General features: G+C 39.4%; 1 protein-coding gene across 1 annotated transcript in view; it reads right to left on the bottom strand.

The window, feature by feature from the left end:
• The window catches only part of Ubr3 (Ubr3 ubiquitin ligase), a 92589-nt gene that overhangs the window by 36498 nt on the left and 41150 nt on the right, over nt 1–14941 (bottom strand). The window contains 3 exon segments of the mRNA XM_019048775.2: nt 738–1045; nt 5589–5797; nt 12375–12572. Coding sequence (XP_018904320.1) covers nt 738–1045; nt 5589–5797; nt 12375–12572 — 715 coding nt within the window.

The following is a 14941-nucleotide window of genomic DNA, read 5'->3' as shown; positions in this document are numbered from 1 at the left end:
AAAATTTTACACAGGAGGCGAATCACAGATCGAGAGCTCTGTAGAGTAATTTCTACCTAAGATATCCGTGTTTACTATTCTCATTAGTTTCATGACAAAAATACAAATGACGTAATTTGTATAATTTGACTTGGTTTGATTTGTGTCAAAAATACTTGTTAATATCTTGTTCAGGAGTCAGGATTGACTTCTGTTATTGTACATCATTTTCTACTTAAGATTTTGAAAAGGAAACATATGCTGTTTTTTTTTTTTTCTAGTTCAGACCTTGTCCAGTTTTCTACTGTTCTTCTGATTCCCATGATGCTGAAGAATTCATTAATGAATTTTCCATGTTACAGTGACAATTGTCCACTGTGACCACATTATCAATGTAGTTTGTGTGTCCTCATCCCTAGAAAATCCATATCATTGCCTAAATAATGTGAAATCAGAACAACTGACTGCATTAGATGCAAAGACAGCAAGAACATCTCATGTGCTCCGCACATCCACAGCCTGAGTGCAATCGCATTTTGTCTTATTGCTTTAAAGCTTGCTTTCCTAAATTCAGTCAATTCTAAGGAAGATTTTAAGCCCAAGTTTTTCTCAAAATTAGTCCACTTTTATAGCTTCTAGAAGATGGGAATGCAACTTATTGAATGATCGTGCGAACATTCATATTATAAGCGGCACTTTAAAAGGGAACCGTAGCAGGAGACAAAAAAGACTTGAAATGTTAACTTCTAGTTATGTACCTGCACAACTCATCTAATTCCATAATCTTCTTCAGAACTTTGGCAATGAAAAAGGGACCATCTCCAATTCGAGAATCATTTGATTCTTGCTTGAGATGAGACTGGCAACTACTGCTGCTGCTTGACGCTCCTGATGTTCCAGGCGTCGGCTTTCCTGAAGTGGAGGACTCCACTACATCCGGAAGAAATGAATCAGGAGCACCAGAGAGATGTGAATGAAGTTTCAGAAGCAACGATATGATGCTTTCATTTGCTTCTACTACTATGCTTCCGGATGGTGTTTTGGTGCCATCCAAGTATGGAGCACCCTGCAATGAGATAGGAAAGGAAAGCGATAGGAAATAATCAATGGGTTGCTAATTCTGCCATGGTAGCCAAGAGCCATAAGAGCAAAGCTGAAGTTTCAAAAAGTGGGCTCAGTAGCATATGAGAAGAAAATATTATTGATAGAAACCTTTATTTGAATCAAATCGCCTTTATCATCTGACAGACTCTCAGAAATCCATGAAACATTGACGAATTTATTTTTCAGCTTTACATGAAGGGTCTTTTTCATTTTCATGTTAGGCTAGTGTTAGGCAAGACAGCCGAAAGTTCTATCTTTTGCATGCTTTCAAGGTTGCATTTTGGACACACAACAAACAAATATTAAATTTAGAAATTTGCAAAAAAGGAAAAGGGGAATTTTACTTTAGAGTACTGCTCTCATTGGCTCTCTGGCAGAATAATGCTCTTGGTAACTGTCTTGTCTGAAACAACATCAATTGTTGCGCACATACAGCTTTCTCATATATCTAGTTTCCATATAAATGAGACAAGTTTCCCTGTTAAAGCAGCATCAAGGATTTCATTTGAATTGTATCAGATCAATTTTGACGAAAACTCGATTTCAATTTGAGAGTTGCTATCACACCAGTATTACTGCCAATATTTTAGGGTATAAAAGTAATTCTACTTAAATGATAGTCAGTATGCAGTCATGGGTAGTTTCAGTGAGGAACACATAGTGGCATTTCTGATGATTTGACACTCCCAATAGTACGAGTTCTGACCAATCATTACTAAACAGAGCACAAGGCTCTTCTTTCATAAATTGTTTCCTCGACCTATTCAACAGATTTTGACATTAGATTTTGCAAACTTCCTGATAATCTCCCACCTCCTGTAGCTTGGCTTGAACGAAAAGGAGCTGCATGTTTCTGATAGACTCTTCGGGAACAGTAAAATCACTTAAAATCAGTTTCAATGTTCTTTTCAACTGTGGTGATGAGGCCAAGCCACTTAGCAAATTAGTTTGGAAACATTGGCTTTTGCTTGTCCTTCCTCTTTTTAGGAAAATGAAGCGAGAGATTCAATTTATTTCGAGATTCGATTTAACCCTTGGCTGAAACTCCTTCTTTGTAATTTGAGGGTTTTTGTAGGAGCAAATACATTTTTTTTTTTTTTTTTTTTTTTTGTAATTTGAGGATTTTAGGTGATGGTTTCAGCACTTCTTTGGGTACTCGTGTGTGTGTGTGTGTGTGTGTGGTGTGCGTGTGTGTGTGTGTGTGTGTGTGTGTGAGAGAGGGTGTGTGTGTGAGAGGGTGTGTGTGAGTGTGTGTGTGTTTCTAGTTTTTTTAAAATATTTTTTTGTTGTCATTGTTAAATCAGACTCAAAGAAATGTAAATATGTTAATACATATCAGCTGACCTCGGGCCTCTTCATCATTTTAAATTACGTATTGGGTCCCTGGATATACAGGGTGTTTCAGACCACCCGTACCAGGCCTTTTTCTCGGTTGGTTTAGGTCGTACGAAGTCGGAGACCGCGGGGTAGAATGGGGAATTGACCCCAAGGAATCCGAATTTTGTGGTCCCGAAACCCCCCCACCCTCCTTGGGGGCTAAAGGGGGGGTCACGATGCTAAAAGTCACGGTTTCCGACCGAATTGCGGATCGACCGCATCAGAATTGAAAAGCACGGAAAATTTCACGTGGAATTGACCCCTAAAAATCCAAAATCGGACCATCTAAGGCCCAAAAATGATCCCCTAAAGAGGGGACAGTACCCCCCTCCATAATTTCTCTTTGGTCTCAAAATTGACGTAAATTCTCCAGAAAAAGACGGTTTCCCAGGTAATCGACCTCGAGGAATCCAAATTTCATGGTCCCGAAGCTCCTCTAGCCCCCCTTGGGGAGTAAACGGGGGGGCCCAATTTTAAAAATCGGGGCTCCTTTCCGAATCGCAAATTGATTGCATCCAAATTGAGGAGCAGAACACATTTACATCTTAAGTGACTCCTAAGAGCTCTAATAGACCTCCTGAACGGCAGAAAGTAACACCCTGAGGAGGGGGGCTTCGCCCCCGCCTAAAATTTCTCAAGATTCCTCAATGGTCGCAAAATTGACGTCGATTCTCCAGAAAAAGACGGTCTCCCACGTAATCGACCCCGAGGACTCTAAATTTCATGTTCCCTGAGCTCCTTGGGGTCGATTACATGGGAGACCGTCTTTTTCTGGTAAATCGACGTCAATTTTGCGACCATTGAGGAATCTTGAGAAATTTTAGGCGGAGGCGAGGCCCCCCTCCTCAGGGGGTTACTTTCTGCCGTTCAGGAGGTCTATTAGAGCTCTTAGGAGTCACTTAAGATGTAAATGTGTTCTGCTTCCCCATTTGGATGCAATCAATTTGCGATTCGGAAAGGAGGCCCGATTTTTAAAATTGGGCCCCCCCGTTTACTCCCCAAGGGGGGCTAGAGGAGCTTCGGGACCATGAAATTTGGATTTCTCGAGGTCGATTACCTGGGAAACCGTCTTTTTCTGGAGAATTTACGTCAATTTTGAGACCAAAGAGAAATTATGGAGGGGGGTAAGGTGAGGTTGGGTAACTGGGCAGGAGTTCGGAGAAAAATGTCAAAATTTCAACTTCATGATTTTTTTCCCATCATTATATTGACAGTGGAGGCTACTTTTAAATTTTTTTTAGTAAGTACAACACCTTGTCTAAATGTAGGAAGAGTCAAAAGTCGAATTTCATCTTTCAATTTTTTCCCACAAATTTTCAAAAATTTCCCGTTTTTTTCACCCAGTTACCCAACGTCGTGGGGTAACTGGACTACCCCCCCTTAATTTTTGAGGGGGGCATTATTTTTAATTCTCATTGGCCAGAAAGTGATGTCCTGCTCATGAAGGTTTAAGAAAATGTCATTTGAATGTATATAAACATGTTTAAGTGGTTAAGAATGATGTCGTAACAGTTAGCGGCAAAAAAACCCTCAAATCTGAGAATTGAATAACGGTAAAAAAAAATTGTTTCCTTGTAGATAAATGCTTAGAACTTTCTGTATTACTACTTATAAAGTAGTATTGTATACCAGGACACTGTTTGGCCACTTTTAGTGAGATTAAGCATGATACATTTTTAAAAAATGAAAAAAAATTAGGTAAGCCGCAAGGCTGATCTGGGATAGTCAGGCGCCAAAAAGTTCCCTTAATTTTTAAGGGGGGCATTATTTGTAATTCTCATTGGCCAGAAAAGAATGTCCTTCTCATGAGGGTTTCAGAGAATTTCATTTGAATTTATATAACCATGTTTAAGTCGTTAAAAGTGATGTCATAACAGTTAGCGGCAAAAATGTAATTAAGTAATGCTTAAGTTATGCTATAATTGACTTAAGTTAGAAGTTTAGTGTGCTGGGAACCCTGATTATTGGTCTTTGGCACTTAAAAGTCCACAATAGTCAATTAGTTTTGACATTTTCAGAAGTAAACAAACACCGAAGCACAGCAACCTTGCAATGGGTAACTGGGCCGGTGCCACCACTGCCACCTGCCCAGTTACCTTGGGGTGGGTGCCCAGTTACCCCACAAAGGGAAAATTTTCAAGGTAACTGGGCATCAACCCTTTGCAGCCAGTATTTTCATCCAATTACGTTGTAATTACTCACGCATTACACAAATACATCATACATGAAGAAGAATTGTCAAAGTTGAATAAAATACTTGCTGGGAGTGAGATATGAGGCTCTTTTCGGGACCACCTCCGGCGTTGTTTTGAAAAAAAAGCTGTCCAATTTTCGGCACTTCACCATTCACCATAAAATTTTTTTTTGAAGTTATGTTTACATGTTCTAGATGGTTTACGTCATAATGAAGGTATGCCAACAGTGAAAACAATTTTTGCACTAATCTGGTAGAAATACAGAGGGTACTGCCCAGTTACCCCACCGCCCAGTTACCCAACCTCACCTTACTGTCCCCTCTTTAGGGGATCATTTTTGGGCCTTGGATGGTCCGATTTTGGATTTTTAGGGGTCAATTCCACGTGAAATTTTCCGTGCTTTTCAATTCTGATGCGGTCGATCCGCAATTCGGTCGGAAACCGTGACTTTTAGCATCGTGACCCCCCCTTTAGCCCCCAAGGAGGGTGGGGGGGTTTCGGGACCACAAAATTCGGATTCCTTGAGGTCAATTCCCTATTCAACCCCGCGGTCTCCGACTTCGTACAACCTAAACCAACCGAGAAAAAGGCCTGGTACGGGTGGTCTGAAACACCCTGTACAGTGCCACAACCAGTAATTTTTATCAGCCATGATTAACTATTTGATTTAATGATTTCTAGGGACACTCCCTGGTTACAACATTGGTCAACAACACAAAAGTACTGGCAGAACATGTTTTTAAATTACGAATGTATTTTTCAATAAAAAAATCCTACTTCAACTGAAATTGGCTATACTTGGGAATTAGCTTTAGTAGGACAAAATCACCAATCTCTTGACCCCCTAAGTCATCAAAATTTCACTGTGCTAACGAAGGTAATTGACAGTATACCTAAATAAAAGGGAGAATTCGATTGTCTTAAAGAGCTTACCTTTGCTCTACGTGTTCCAGTTTTTTGGTGTGAAGTTGGCAACCGAGGAATCATTTCAGTATTGGTGCTTGTGGAAGGTAGCGGAACCACCTCATTACCAATAACTGGTATCATCATTTGCTGATGCTGAGGTGCCATCTCGATTGCAGCCTGATTTCCCGATGGCATGTTACTGCTACTAGAGCCACTGCTAGAGCTTCCTCCAGAGCCTAAACAAATAAAAAGAACACCTAATGTCTAGGGACTCATTCCAACTGAGCAGGGGTGTCTTTAATGATTCTTAAGCAGAATATAAGTGGACGATAAAACTAAAAATCAATTCATTTTGATTAGCAGCATTGCAGATTTTCTGTCACAATTCTTGCTGGAGCAAAAGCAAAAAGTAGCACCAGAATAACAAAAGCGGATTAAAACCTAATTTTTTCTAGCTACATTCTCAGTCTGCTTTCAGGGAAGTATGACGAAGTAATGAATGATCAAGCTAGTAAATACATCGAGATGAGAAAAAGTCAACAAATTCATTAAATTTTAAGAACATTGATTGCGATTGTTCAGACTTCAAAGAAATTGTTGTTGCGGTCATCTTTGAGCACTCTCTCTTATGTTTGGAAACAACAAATTAAGAAGTGGCAGTCTGTTTTTCCTGGTATCTTCCAAGGTTATTTGCTGCTCTTTAATGAGTTATGGGTTATGTTTGATTTAAGTGATGTAATTGTCTCTGTGATAGTTTGTTAAGATTGTGAAATGGTTATTTTGCCTTTGAGCAAAATTTTATCCCAAATTCCCAGCCCATAATTTGCGGCGCGGCCCGGGAGAAACTTAGAATTTTTTCGGGATTCGGAGTTTTCCTCGGGCAGCGCCGCGAATATTTCCACACGCTAGCGGCGGAAACTGAAAGATGGGACGTCGGCAGAGCAAGACATGCGGATGCGTTGCAGCCGCTTGCCTTACACTTTTATGCGTTTGGAGAAAACTGCCTAAGAACCACGCTTCCATCGGTTACCGGCGGACACGCGAAGCTGCCAAGTCGATCAGGGGCCCGCGCTGTTCCCGAGAGAGTTTTTGTAAATTTTGCGGGTCCCTGATAGATTCATGGCACTGTCTGTCCGGCAATTCTCGGAAAGCGTGGTTTGGAGACTGAATTTTGCTGCTTCAGAGTTTCAGAGTCTCTGAAGTCAGTCGTGTTTTCTCAAGCGGATGAGGAAGGTGTCGGAGACAATAGCCAAGTCCTTCCCGCGCTACCGGAAGTCCCGACTCGACCGGCGTTTGCGATCGTGTATTGTTTTGTTTTATTTCGTTGGTGGTTTCTTCATTTTTGAAGGCAGCGAGTGTAAAATTTCCGTTTTGTGTTCCCAAAATTCTGAGAATGTTAGACAAAATTTTTCAGGTAAAATCGGTCCTTATCTTCATTCATGATAAACTACTTTGGCTTATGATATTTTCCAATATGATCTAGTGTTGTGTTTTTTTTTTTGTTCACTGTGAATAAACTTGTGTGGCCTATTGTAACTTTTGGTGTACGGCTCCTGTTTTTTGGTCCTTGCTACATCTTCCCACCCCCTCCAGTTTTGGAACTCGACACCCGTTTGGCGGCTGGAGCGGCTATAAAATTCAGGATCTATTTCTAAGGCCAGCTTTGCCAAAACATCTCAACTCCACAAATATTGAGGCTTGTAGTCCCTTTCTTGAGTCTCTCAGAATCCATTCCAAAGTATTAGACAAATTTAAGTCCAAAAAAAAAATCCTATCAGAGTCGTCAAGGGCTCATTTTACTTTAACCTTGACTGGTGGAAAACGCCCCTTTTATCAACTGTTCATCGCTCCCAGGTCTTTTGGCTAGAAGGGCGATGACCATTCCAATTGTAATAAAATATCTTTGATCATGCATATTATGAGTTGACTCATTGTTGACAAATTGGTTTCTGCTAAGGATGTCCTAATTATGGTGAATGCTGAAAAAAATGCAGAATGTAATACGGCAATGCTTCACCACGAAGCCATACTCATCACTAATGAAGACTCTGTCGATCCATGAGCGCATAGAAATAGTTTGATGATACTGGAAACTAACTTTTCTTGATAAATTTTACTTGTTAAAAGGGAATATCATGAGTTTTTACGAGAAAAATGTAAAAATTCAAGATGATTCTAACCTCAATCTTGTCTGTAAACAGCTAAACGGCCGTAGAGAGAGACAGACCGATGATTTTAGACCTGTTTTCAACTGCGATAACTCAGGTGATATTTGTAGATTTGAGGCGTTTAAAAGGTCGGACCCCCCAATTTTGACGCTTTAGAGTCGATTTCCGGAGTGACCTTAGTGGTACCCGGCGTTTAAAAGGTCGAAAATTCGTTTTGAAATTTGAAAGTCGTTTCTTACGGGGAAACGCCATTAGTGCAACAAGGACAGCCAATTGTTTGGAACCCAAGACCGTAGTCGAAAGAATCAATGCTGGCTGTGACGTAAGACTAAATGAAACCATACACAGGGTACCATCACAGGAGACAAACTGTAGTGCCTCACTGAATACGAAAAAAAAAAAAAAAAATTCTAGATCATCTCCGTGAGGTTATGCAGGAATTCGTGATTCTTATCACGTCCAATGTTGCTAGTCAAGGAAAGCTTTCCTTGACATGATATAACCATTTTCTTTTCATTTTCTTAAGATTTCTGTCTTTTTGTTCTTTTTTTTTCTTTCTTTTTTTTTCCCCCCTACATTTAGGGCAAGGAAAAAGCCTCAGACCCCACAGTACGTTTTAAACACATTAAATGCGGTCAACATACCACCTGCGATTTTTTAGTGGAAATGTCAACTAGAAGGCCTGCTGATTGAGGAACAACAAACCGCGAAATCTGTAGTTTGGCCATTTTTGAGAAAATGCGATTTTTCGCTTTTTGGCGGGAATTTTGGGTCAAGGCGCTGAAAAAGTCAAGTTAGGCTGTTTTTGTGGCTCGTAAATGCATATCCTACACATTGTTAATTGATCAAGTGCCAGTAGGTGGCTATTCGTGCATATTGCCCAAAATTCAAATCCCTAAATCCACGACTTTCAGGTTTTTGGGGGGTTTGTCAAGGAGAAATCCGAAAAAAAGAGGGTTCACCCGGAACAAATTGCTTAACAAACTTTTCCTAGGTAAACGTCTTCAGTAAGTCATATTGAGCAACATACCAAAAGTTTACCACGGTTCGATTCCGGAACAACCCCCCCCCCCATTGCCTAAATTTCAAAATGGCGGCCATAATAAGGCCTCTAACCCCCCCCCCCCCATTGCCTAAATTTCAAAATGGCGGCCATAATAAGGCCTCTGTGAGTTCGATTTATTTTAACATACGCATACAGTGTCATGTGAGATGTCAATTCCTACGTAATTTTGGTCGTAGATTTTAGATGTGAAGTCAAAAAAGTCCCCCGATCAAAAGGGGGTACCCCAAATCCAAGATGGCAGCCAATTTTGAAAGGGTGGATTTTTAAAAAGTTCGCATGATAAGGGAAGTGGTGAGGTATCATTTCGAATGTAATTTTGGTCGTAGATTTCATTTATGAAGTCATAACAGCACTCAAGTCAAAGGGATTGCTCCAAATGCGAAGATGGCAGCCAGATTTGAAAGCCAGGAGGGTGAATTTTTGAAATGTTTACGTGACATCCCTAGTAAAAGTGAATCAACCTGACGTCCGGCTATGTTTCATAAACTACCCTGAGTCAGACTGATATCATCCTGAATTAGTCTGACCCAGCCTAGTATTTTTTTTTCTTTTACAAGCTCCCTCCTGGTACTAGAACTCAAGATGAGTCAGAGCCCTCCACGGCTTGTCTGAACCAACTTAAAATGAAAAGTCGATGACCATAAAAAGTCTCTTCGGGAGCTTGAAGTAGGATGTAAGTACTGTCATTTAAGCCAAAAACGAAAATAATCCGTCGGGCTCTTCGAAAATAAAAGCGATTTTTATGTTAACATGCATAGTTTTTTCAAAAAATTAAGTTTCCCTTATTCCCTAAGTTCGGGGAGGATGATAGCGACAAAAAAGTCAATATTACAACATTATATTCTTACGCCAGACTTTAGCTTTCTGACGAACCATCAATTTTTATTTTTGGACCTCTGGTTTGCGAGATAATCGATTTTTACCAAGACAACTTCATTTCGCTGCGGGTTCACCGACGTCGGTGGACCCTGGGGTGTCCCACTTTGAGGGTCACCTCAGAATTTTAATCATGGTACCCTCTAAATACTCCAACTTACTCAACTCCACTTATAAAAATAAGATTTAACAAAAGAAAAAAAAGATTTTAATTTTTTTTAAGGGTTGCACAAGGCCAAAAACCATCCCCCGGCCTTGGGCCACATTCTGCTTATTGCCCATTTTGACGAATTTTTTTCACAACATTAAAATTGGGCTAGAGCCTCAAAAATAAAAAAAAACTTGCTAAAAACACAAGAATTTCAAGATTTTGTATTTTTGTTATATGACGATTTTTTCGGCTGACAAAGTTACATTAAACATGAAACGTACCATTTACCGCATTTTGATACTTATTTTGACCAAAATTCTTACTTCACTTTATTTACCACCACCCCCCCCCCCCTTATTTTTAACCGTAAATTCAGCGGTTCCTAAGTCGCGATAGGTGCATGGGATTTTTTTATACTTTTTTCCATTAAAGATTGTATTTTTATTCATATTCATACATTTCAAATATCGACGTAATGATTCATTGAAGTGGTACTTACCAATGAAATATGACGGAACATGAATAAAAATATGATCTTTAACTAGTCGTGATTAGCTCGCTTTGCGAGCTGACACGTCTAGCCGGGGAGTGCCCCTGGACCCCGGTTCTACGCTTCGCGACGAACTTGCGACTCGCTCCGCGATCCGCCACCGTCCCGCACAGTTTTTAACATTGATGAGGAGACAACATCTAGGTCTTAATCTTCTTTTTCACCAAGTTTTACAAAAATTGATATTCTAGGAGTCCGGGCCGCGTTTCCGTGCGGGGCCGTCATCTGGGATTTGAAAATGTTGAAAATCTGACCAAAAATACGAGTTTTCGGTCGAAATACACCTCCTCATACCGATTTTCACAATAATCGATGGATCGGAAGCCAAGATAACAATTTAGACCACGTTCGCCATTTTTGATTTTGGAATTTTGAAAATCGGACCTAAAATTCTAATTTCCCGTCGAAATACACCTCCTATTACCGAATTTCACAAAAATCGATGGATCGGAAGCCAAGATAGCAATTTAGACCACGTTCGTCATATTGGATTTTTGAATTTTGAAAATCGGACCTTAAATTCTAATTTCCCGTCGAAATATACCCCCTAATACCTAATTTCACAAAAATCGATCGATATCAGGAAGCGATGTAGCATTTTAGGCCACGGCCGCCATCTTGGATTTTGAAATTTTGAAAATCTAATAAAAAATTCGAGTTCCCCGTCGAAAAGTACCCTGGATCTCCGAGTTTCACAAACATCGATAAAACAGGAGCCGACTTAGCATTTTAGGCCACGGCCGCCATCTTGGATTTGGAAATTTGGAAAATCTGACCAAAAATTCGAGTTTCTCGTCGAAAAATACCCCTGCATACAAAGTTTCACGAAAATCGATAAAACAGGAGCCGACTTAGCATTTTAGGCCACGACCGCCATCTTGGATTTGGAAATTTTGAAAATCTGACCAAAAATTCGAGTTTCTCGTCGAAAGATACCGGTGGATACCGAGTTTCACGAAAATCGATAGAACAGGAGCCGACTTAGCATTTTAGGCCCCGGCCGCCATCTTGGATTTGGAAATTTTGAAAATCTGACCAAAAATTCGAAATCCCCCGAGAAAAATACCCCCGCTTACCAATTTCCACAAACATTCGTCGAAAAATACCTCCTAAAACCTTAAATTTCGTCTATAAGGCAGTGACGTCACGCAACAGGATTGAACCTGTTCGGCGCGATGCGCGTAAACAACCGCGTATCTCCAAAGTAATACTATATGGAGAAATAACTTTTCGCTCTTGCGGGCATCCGGGGCAGCGGATTTGAATGGGAATAATTTTAATCAACTCCTCATTACAATAGCTAAGCGTGTACCAATTTTAAAGGAAATCGCCTTGGCCAATTTTTATGTAGGGGGGGCAGAGTGAGTGGGAACAGCAGCTTTATATAGAGTAATGGAGAAAAGTATAAAAAAATCATATGCACCTGTCGCGACTTAGGAACCGCTGAATTTACGGTTAAAAATTAGGGGGGGGGGGGGGTGGTAAATAAAGTGAAGTAAGAATTTTGGTCAAAATAAGTATCAAAATGCGATAAATGGTACGTTTCATGTTTAATTTAACTTTGTCAGCCGAAAAAATCGTCATAAAACAAAAATACAAAATCTTGAAATTCTTGCGTTTTTAGCAAGTTTTGAGGGTTTATAGCAAAAAACTGGAACGCATGATGACGTCAACAATAATTTTTCCTTAAAATACCCTAACATATGCTCTCACTGTGAAATTTTGAGGCTCTAGCCCAATTTTAATGTTGTGAAAAAAATTCGTCAAAATGGGCAATAAGCAGAATGTGGCCCAAGGCCGGGGGTTGGTTTTTGGCCTTGTGCAACCCTTAAAAAAATTAAAATCTTTTTTTTCTTTTGTATTTTTATAAGTGTAGGTATAGGTAAGGTGTAGGATAAGGTAAGAATGCAGATCTATGTACTTATTGCAGAAAAATATTACTTGAGAGTATTTAATTAACTCCAGGCTGTCAATTAAAATAACAATTAAATCGAGAACTCACTTCCTGTTCCTGCTCTGACGAGAAATTTTGAGGATAGCAATGCAGATGGCGCCAAAGCGACTTCCTGACCAGTGGGACCTGCTTCTTGAGATGATGACTCTATAGGTAGGGCTGAAATATTGGATCCATTTTCAAGAGCAGGGAGAGCTGGTGTCCGCAAAAGATTATCATACATAATTCTCTCCCAATCATCATCAGCTATAAAAGAATATTATTTATGAAAGACCATTGGAAATATTACTTGCCAAACTTTTCCCAACTTAAAATCAGTTAATAATGAGGAAAAATTATAATCTTCCTATTTCTTAGCATGCCAAGAAATGTTAGATACTATCAGTTAAAGTTATTCCATGGATGTGATACCGTTTAACATGCCAGTGTAACCAGTATGTGAGCACCTTATGACCGATTCTATTTTTGCCAATTGGGCGACCTGCTGATTAGCTGCTTAGCTACTGAGGAGAGTGCGGAGCGAAGATTTATTATCACAAACTTCCTGCCACCATGTCTTTCAAGAGAAGACCTTGGAACTTTCCATAGACATAAGAATCGTTTTTTGTGTATTTTCTGGAAGAAATACACTATTCAGATTTCACACGGCTTTTTTCAGCCCATTCTTTCCATGTATTGAAACTGTTAACAATTGCTGGACTTCTTTTGATAGCCAATTTATTTTTTCGATCCTCATAGGAAACTAACTATGTCCATATTTTCCTCTCGGAAAATCCTGTTATCTCTGGAGAAAGCGTGACTACAGGGAAGGCCTATCAGATAAGATACGTAATAAGATTGGTAGATTTGATTAGCCCCCTTCAGCTACTTATTTTTAGTTGATGGTATGATAAGGTCTTTCGTGTTTTACCAGAGGAGCAAAAATATCCTAAATCTGTCCGTTTTTAAAAGTAGCGCTTTTGCCTCAAAACCAATCTTCCAGGTTGTCTGCCTGAAAAATGTCCGATTTCAAGGCAAAATCTGCGTTTCACCTGATTCTCTGAAAGTAATGAACAAAGAGTAAGAGATAAATAATATAAAAGTGACAAAAAGTCACAACTTTTGGAAATGGCCTCACAGATTAAGATTTGCGTTTCGTCTACCACATTTGGAAGATCAAGATATCAGGCAATTTCTGCAGTCTTGTATTTTTCCTCTGCGAAACGTGTTGGATGTTTCCCAGGGTATAGATTTTTAACGGTTAAAAAGCAGTACAAGTAAAATGAAATAATCCCCAAATAATGAAATCAATTTTGGAAGGAGTGAATTGATATGGCATAACATTGTGATGAAAAAGTATCAACATTAAGGGGGTACTACGGTCTAGAAAACTTTTTCTCCCCTTCAAGTCCTATCAACTTGAAACTTTTGCTATGGGTAGGTACATGTAAAACTAAGATTTCCCCAAAAATTGTGCTAAGCGGATTGCATACCCTGCCCCTTAATACACAATTAAGTGATTTTGAAGAGGCATCTTGTGGCAATCATTTCTCGGACTGAGCCGAGCTAGAGACCTGCAATTCGTTTCAAAGTACCAAGAAATGCTCCTGTTATTATTATAGCGCTCGATAGAGGCGCGGACGGCAATAAAGAAGAAAACCTTAAAACTGACAGACAAGTAACAATACAGAGTTAAGAGTATGATTAGATTTATCACTTAATATTGAAGGCTTCAGATGTACACTTACAATACTGGCCTCGTCAGAGTGTATAAATACAAAAATCAACTTAATATCGCATTTTTTGGGCCAAAATGTTCAGTTAAGCGGGCAAAGCTCTTTCACGGCTCAACAAAACCCTTTAACACCATATATGAATCGATGCGTAATGGATTCCCATTGTGCTTTTTCGCAATTAGAACTTTCAAAAGTTTCCCTGTAAAAAGTTATTTGCTTTGCAAAATTTTGAAGGATCGGGAGCATCGATGTATCGATCAATCGAAATCTTTTAACTTGATCTCTAATGAAATATCAATCAATCGATAGTAATCGATTTCAATTCGACCTATGACTGGTTCCATGCCGGTCCGTCGTCGTTCCTCTTTGTTGTTTCGTTCCTCCTTCTTTTTGTTCAAAAACAAAAAGTCAACAAAAATGCATGGCGATTAAAGATAAATGCCGATGTAAGCTTGCTTCGATGTGATTATGGATGCTTTTAAAATTTATTAATGAGGTCAACTGAATAATCTGCTGCAGACGGATCAGATTACCCTAAATGATGAACCAAAGAGAAACAAAGTAGAATACTTCTCATGAAAACTTTCAAGGTAAGTTGTAAACAAATATCTTAGAAGAACTCTTATTTATTTAATCAGTTCTTCTCATCTCCCTAGGTACTTACTAAGTATTTATCCCTAAATTAATTCAAATATCATAGCCATGTGATATTGTCTATTGGGTACCTTCAAAGTTCCTGGTTTGCAAAGATACCTACAGCTTCGGCGGTAAATGTCGATCGGAAGATTATAGCCAATTGTATTCAGCCCTATGTATTGAAATTGGAATTAAGGAGATCAGAAATACATTCTATGTGCACATCTTTCAATCTAATTTGGTTCATCAAACCAACTAGATACA

Source organism: Bemisia tabaci, chromosome 2, assembly GCF_918797505.1.
Source record: "Bemisia tabaci chromosome 2, PGI_BMITA_v3".
NCBI classification, from domain to species: Eukaryota; Metazoa; Arthropoda; class Insecta; order Hemiptera; family Aleyrodidae; genus Bemisia; species Bemisia tabaci.
Note: the sequence above shows the minus strand (reverse complement) of the source record. Positions and strands in the feature narration are given on the sequence as shown.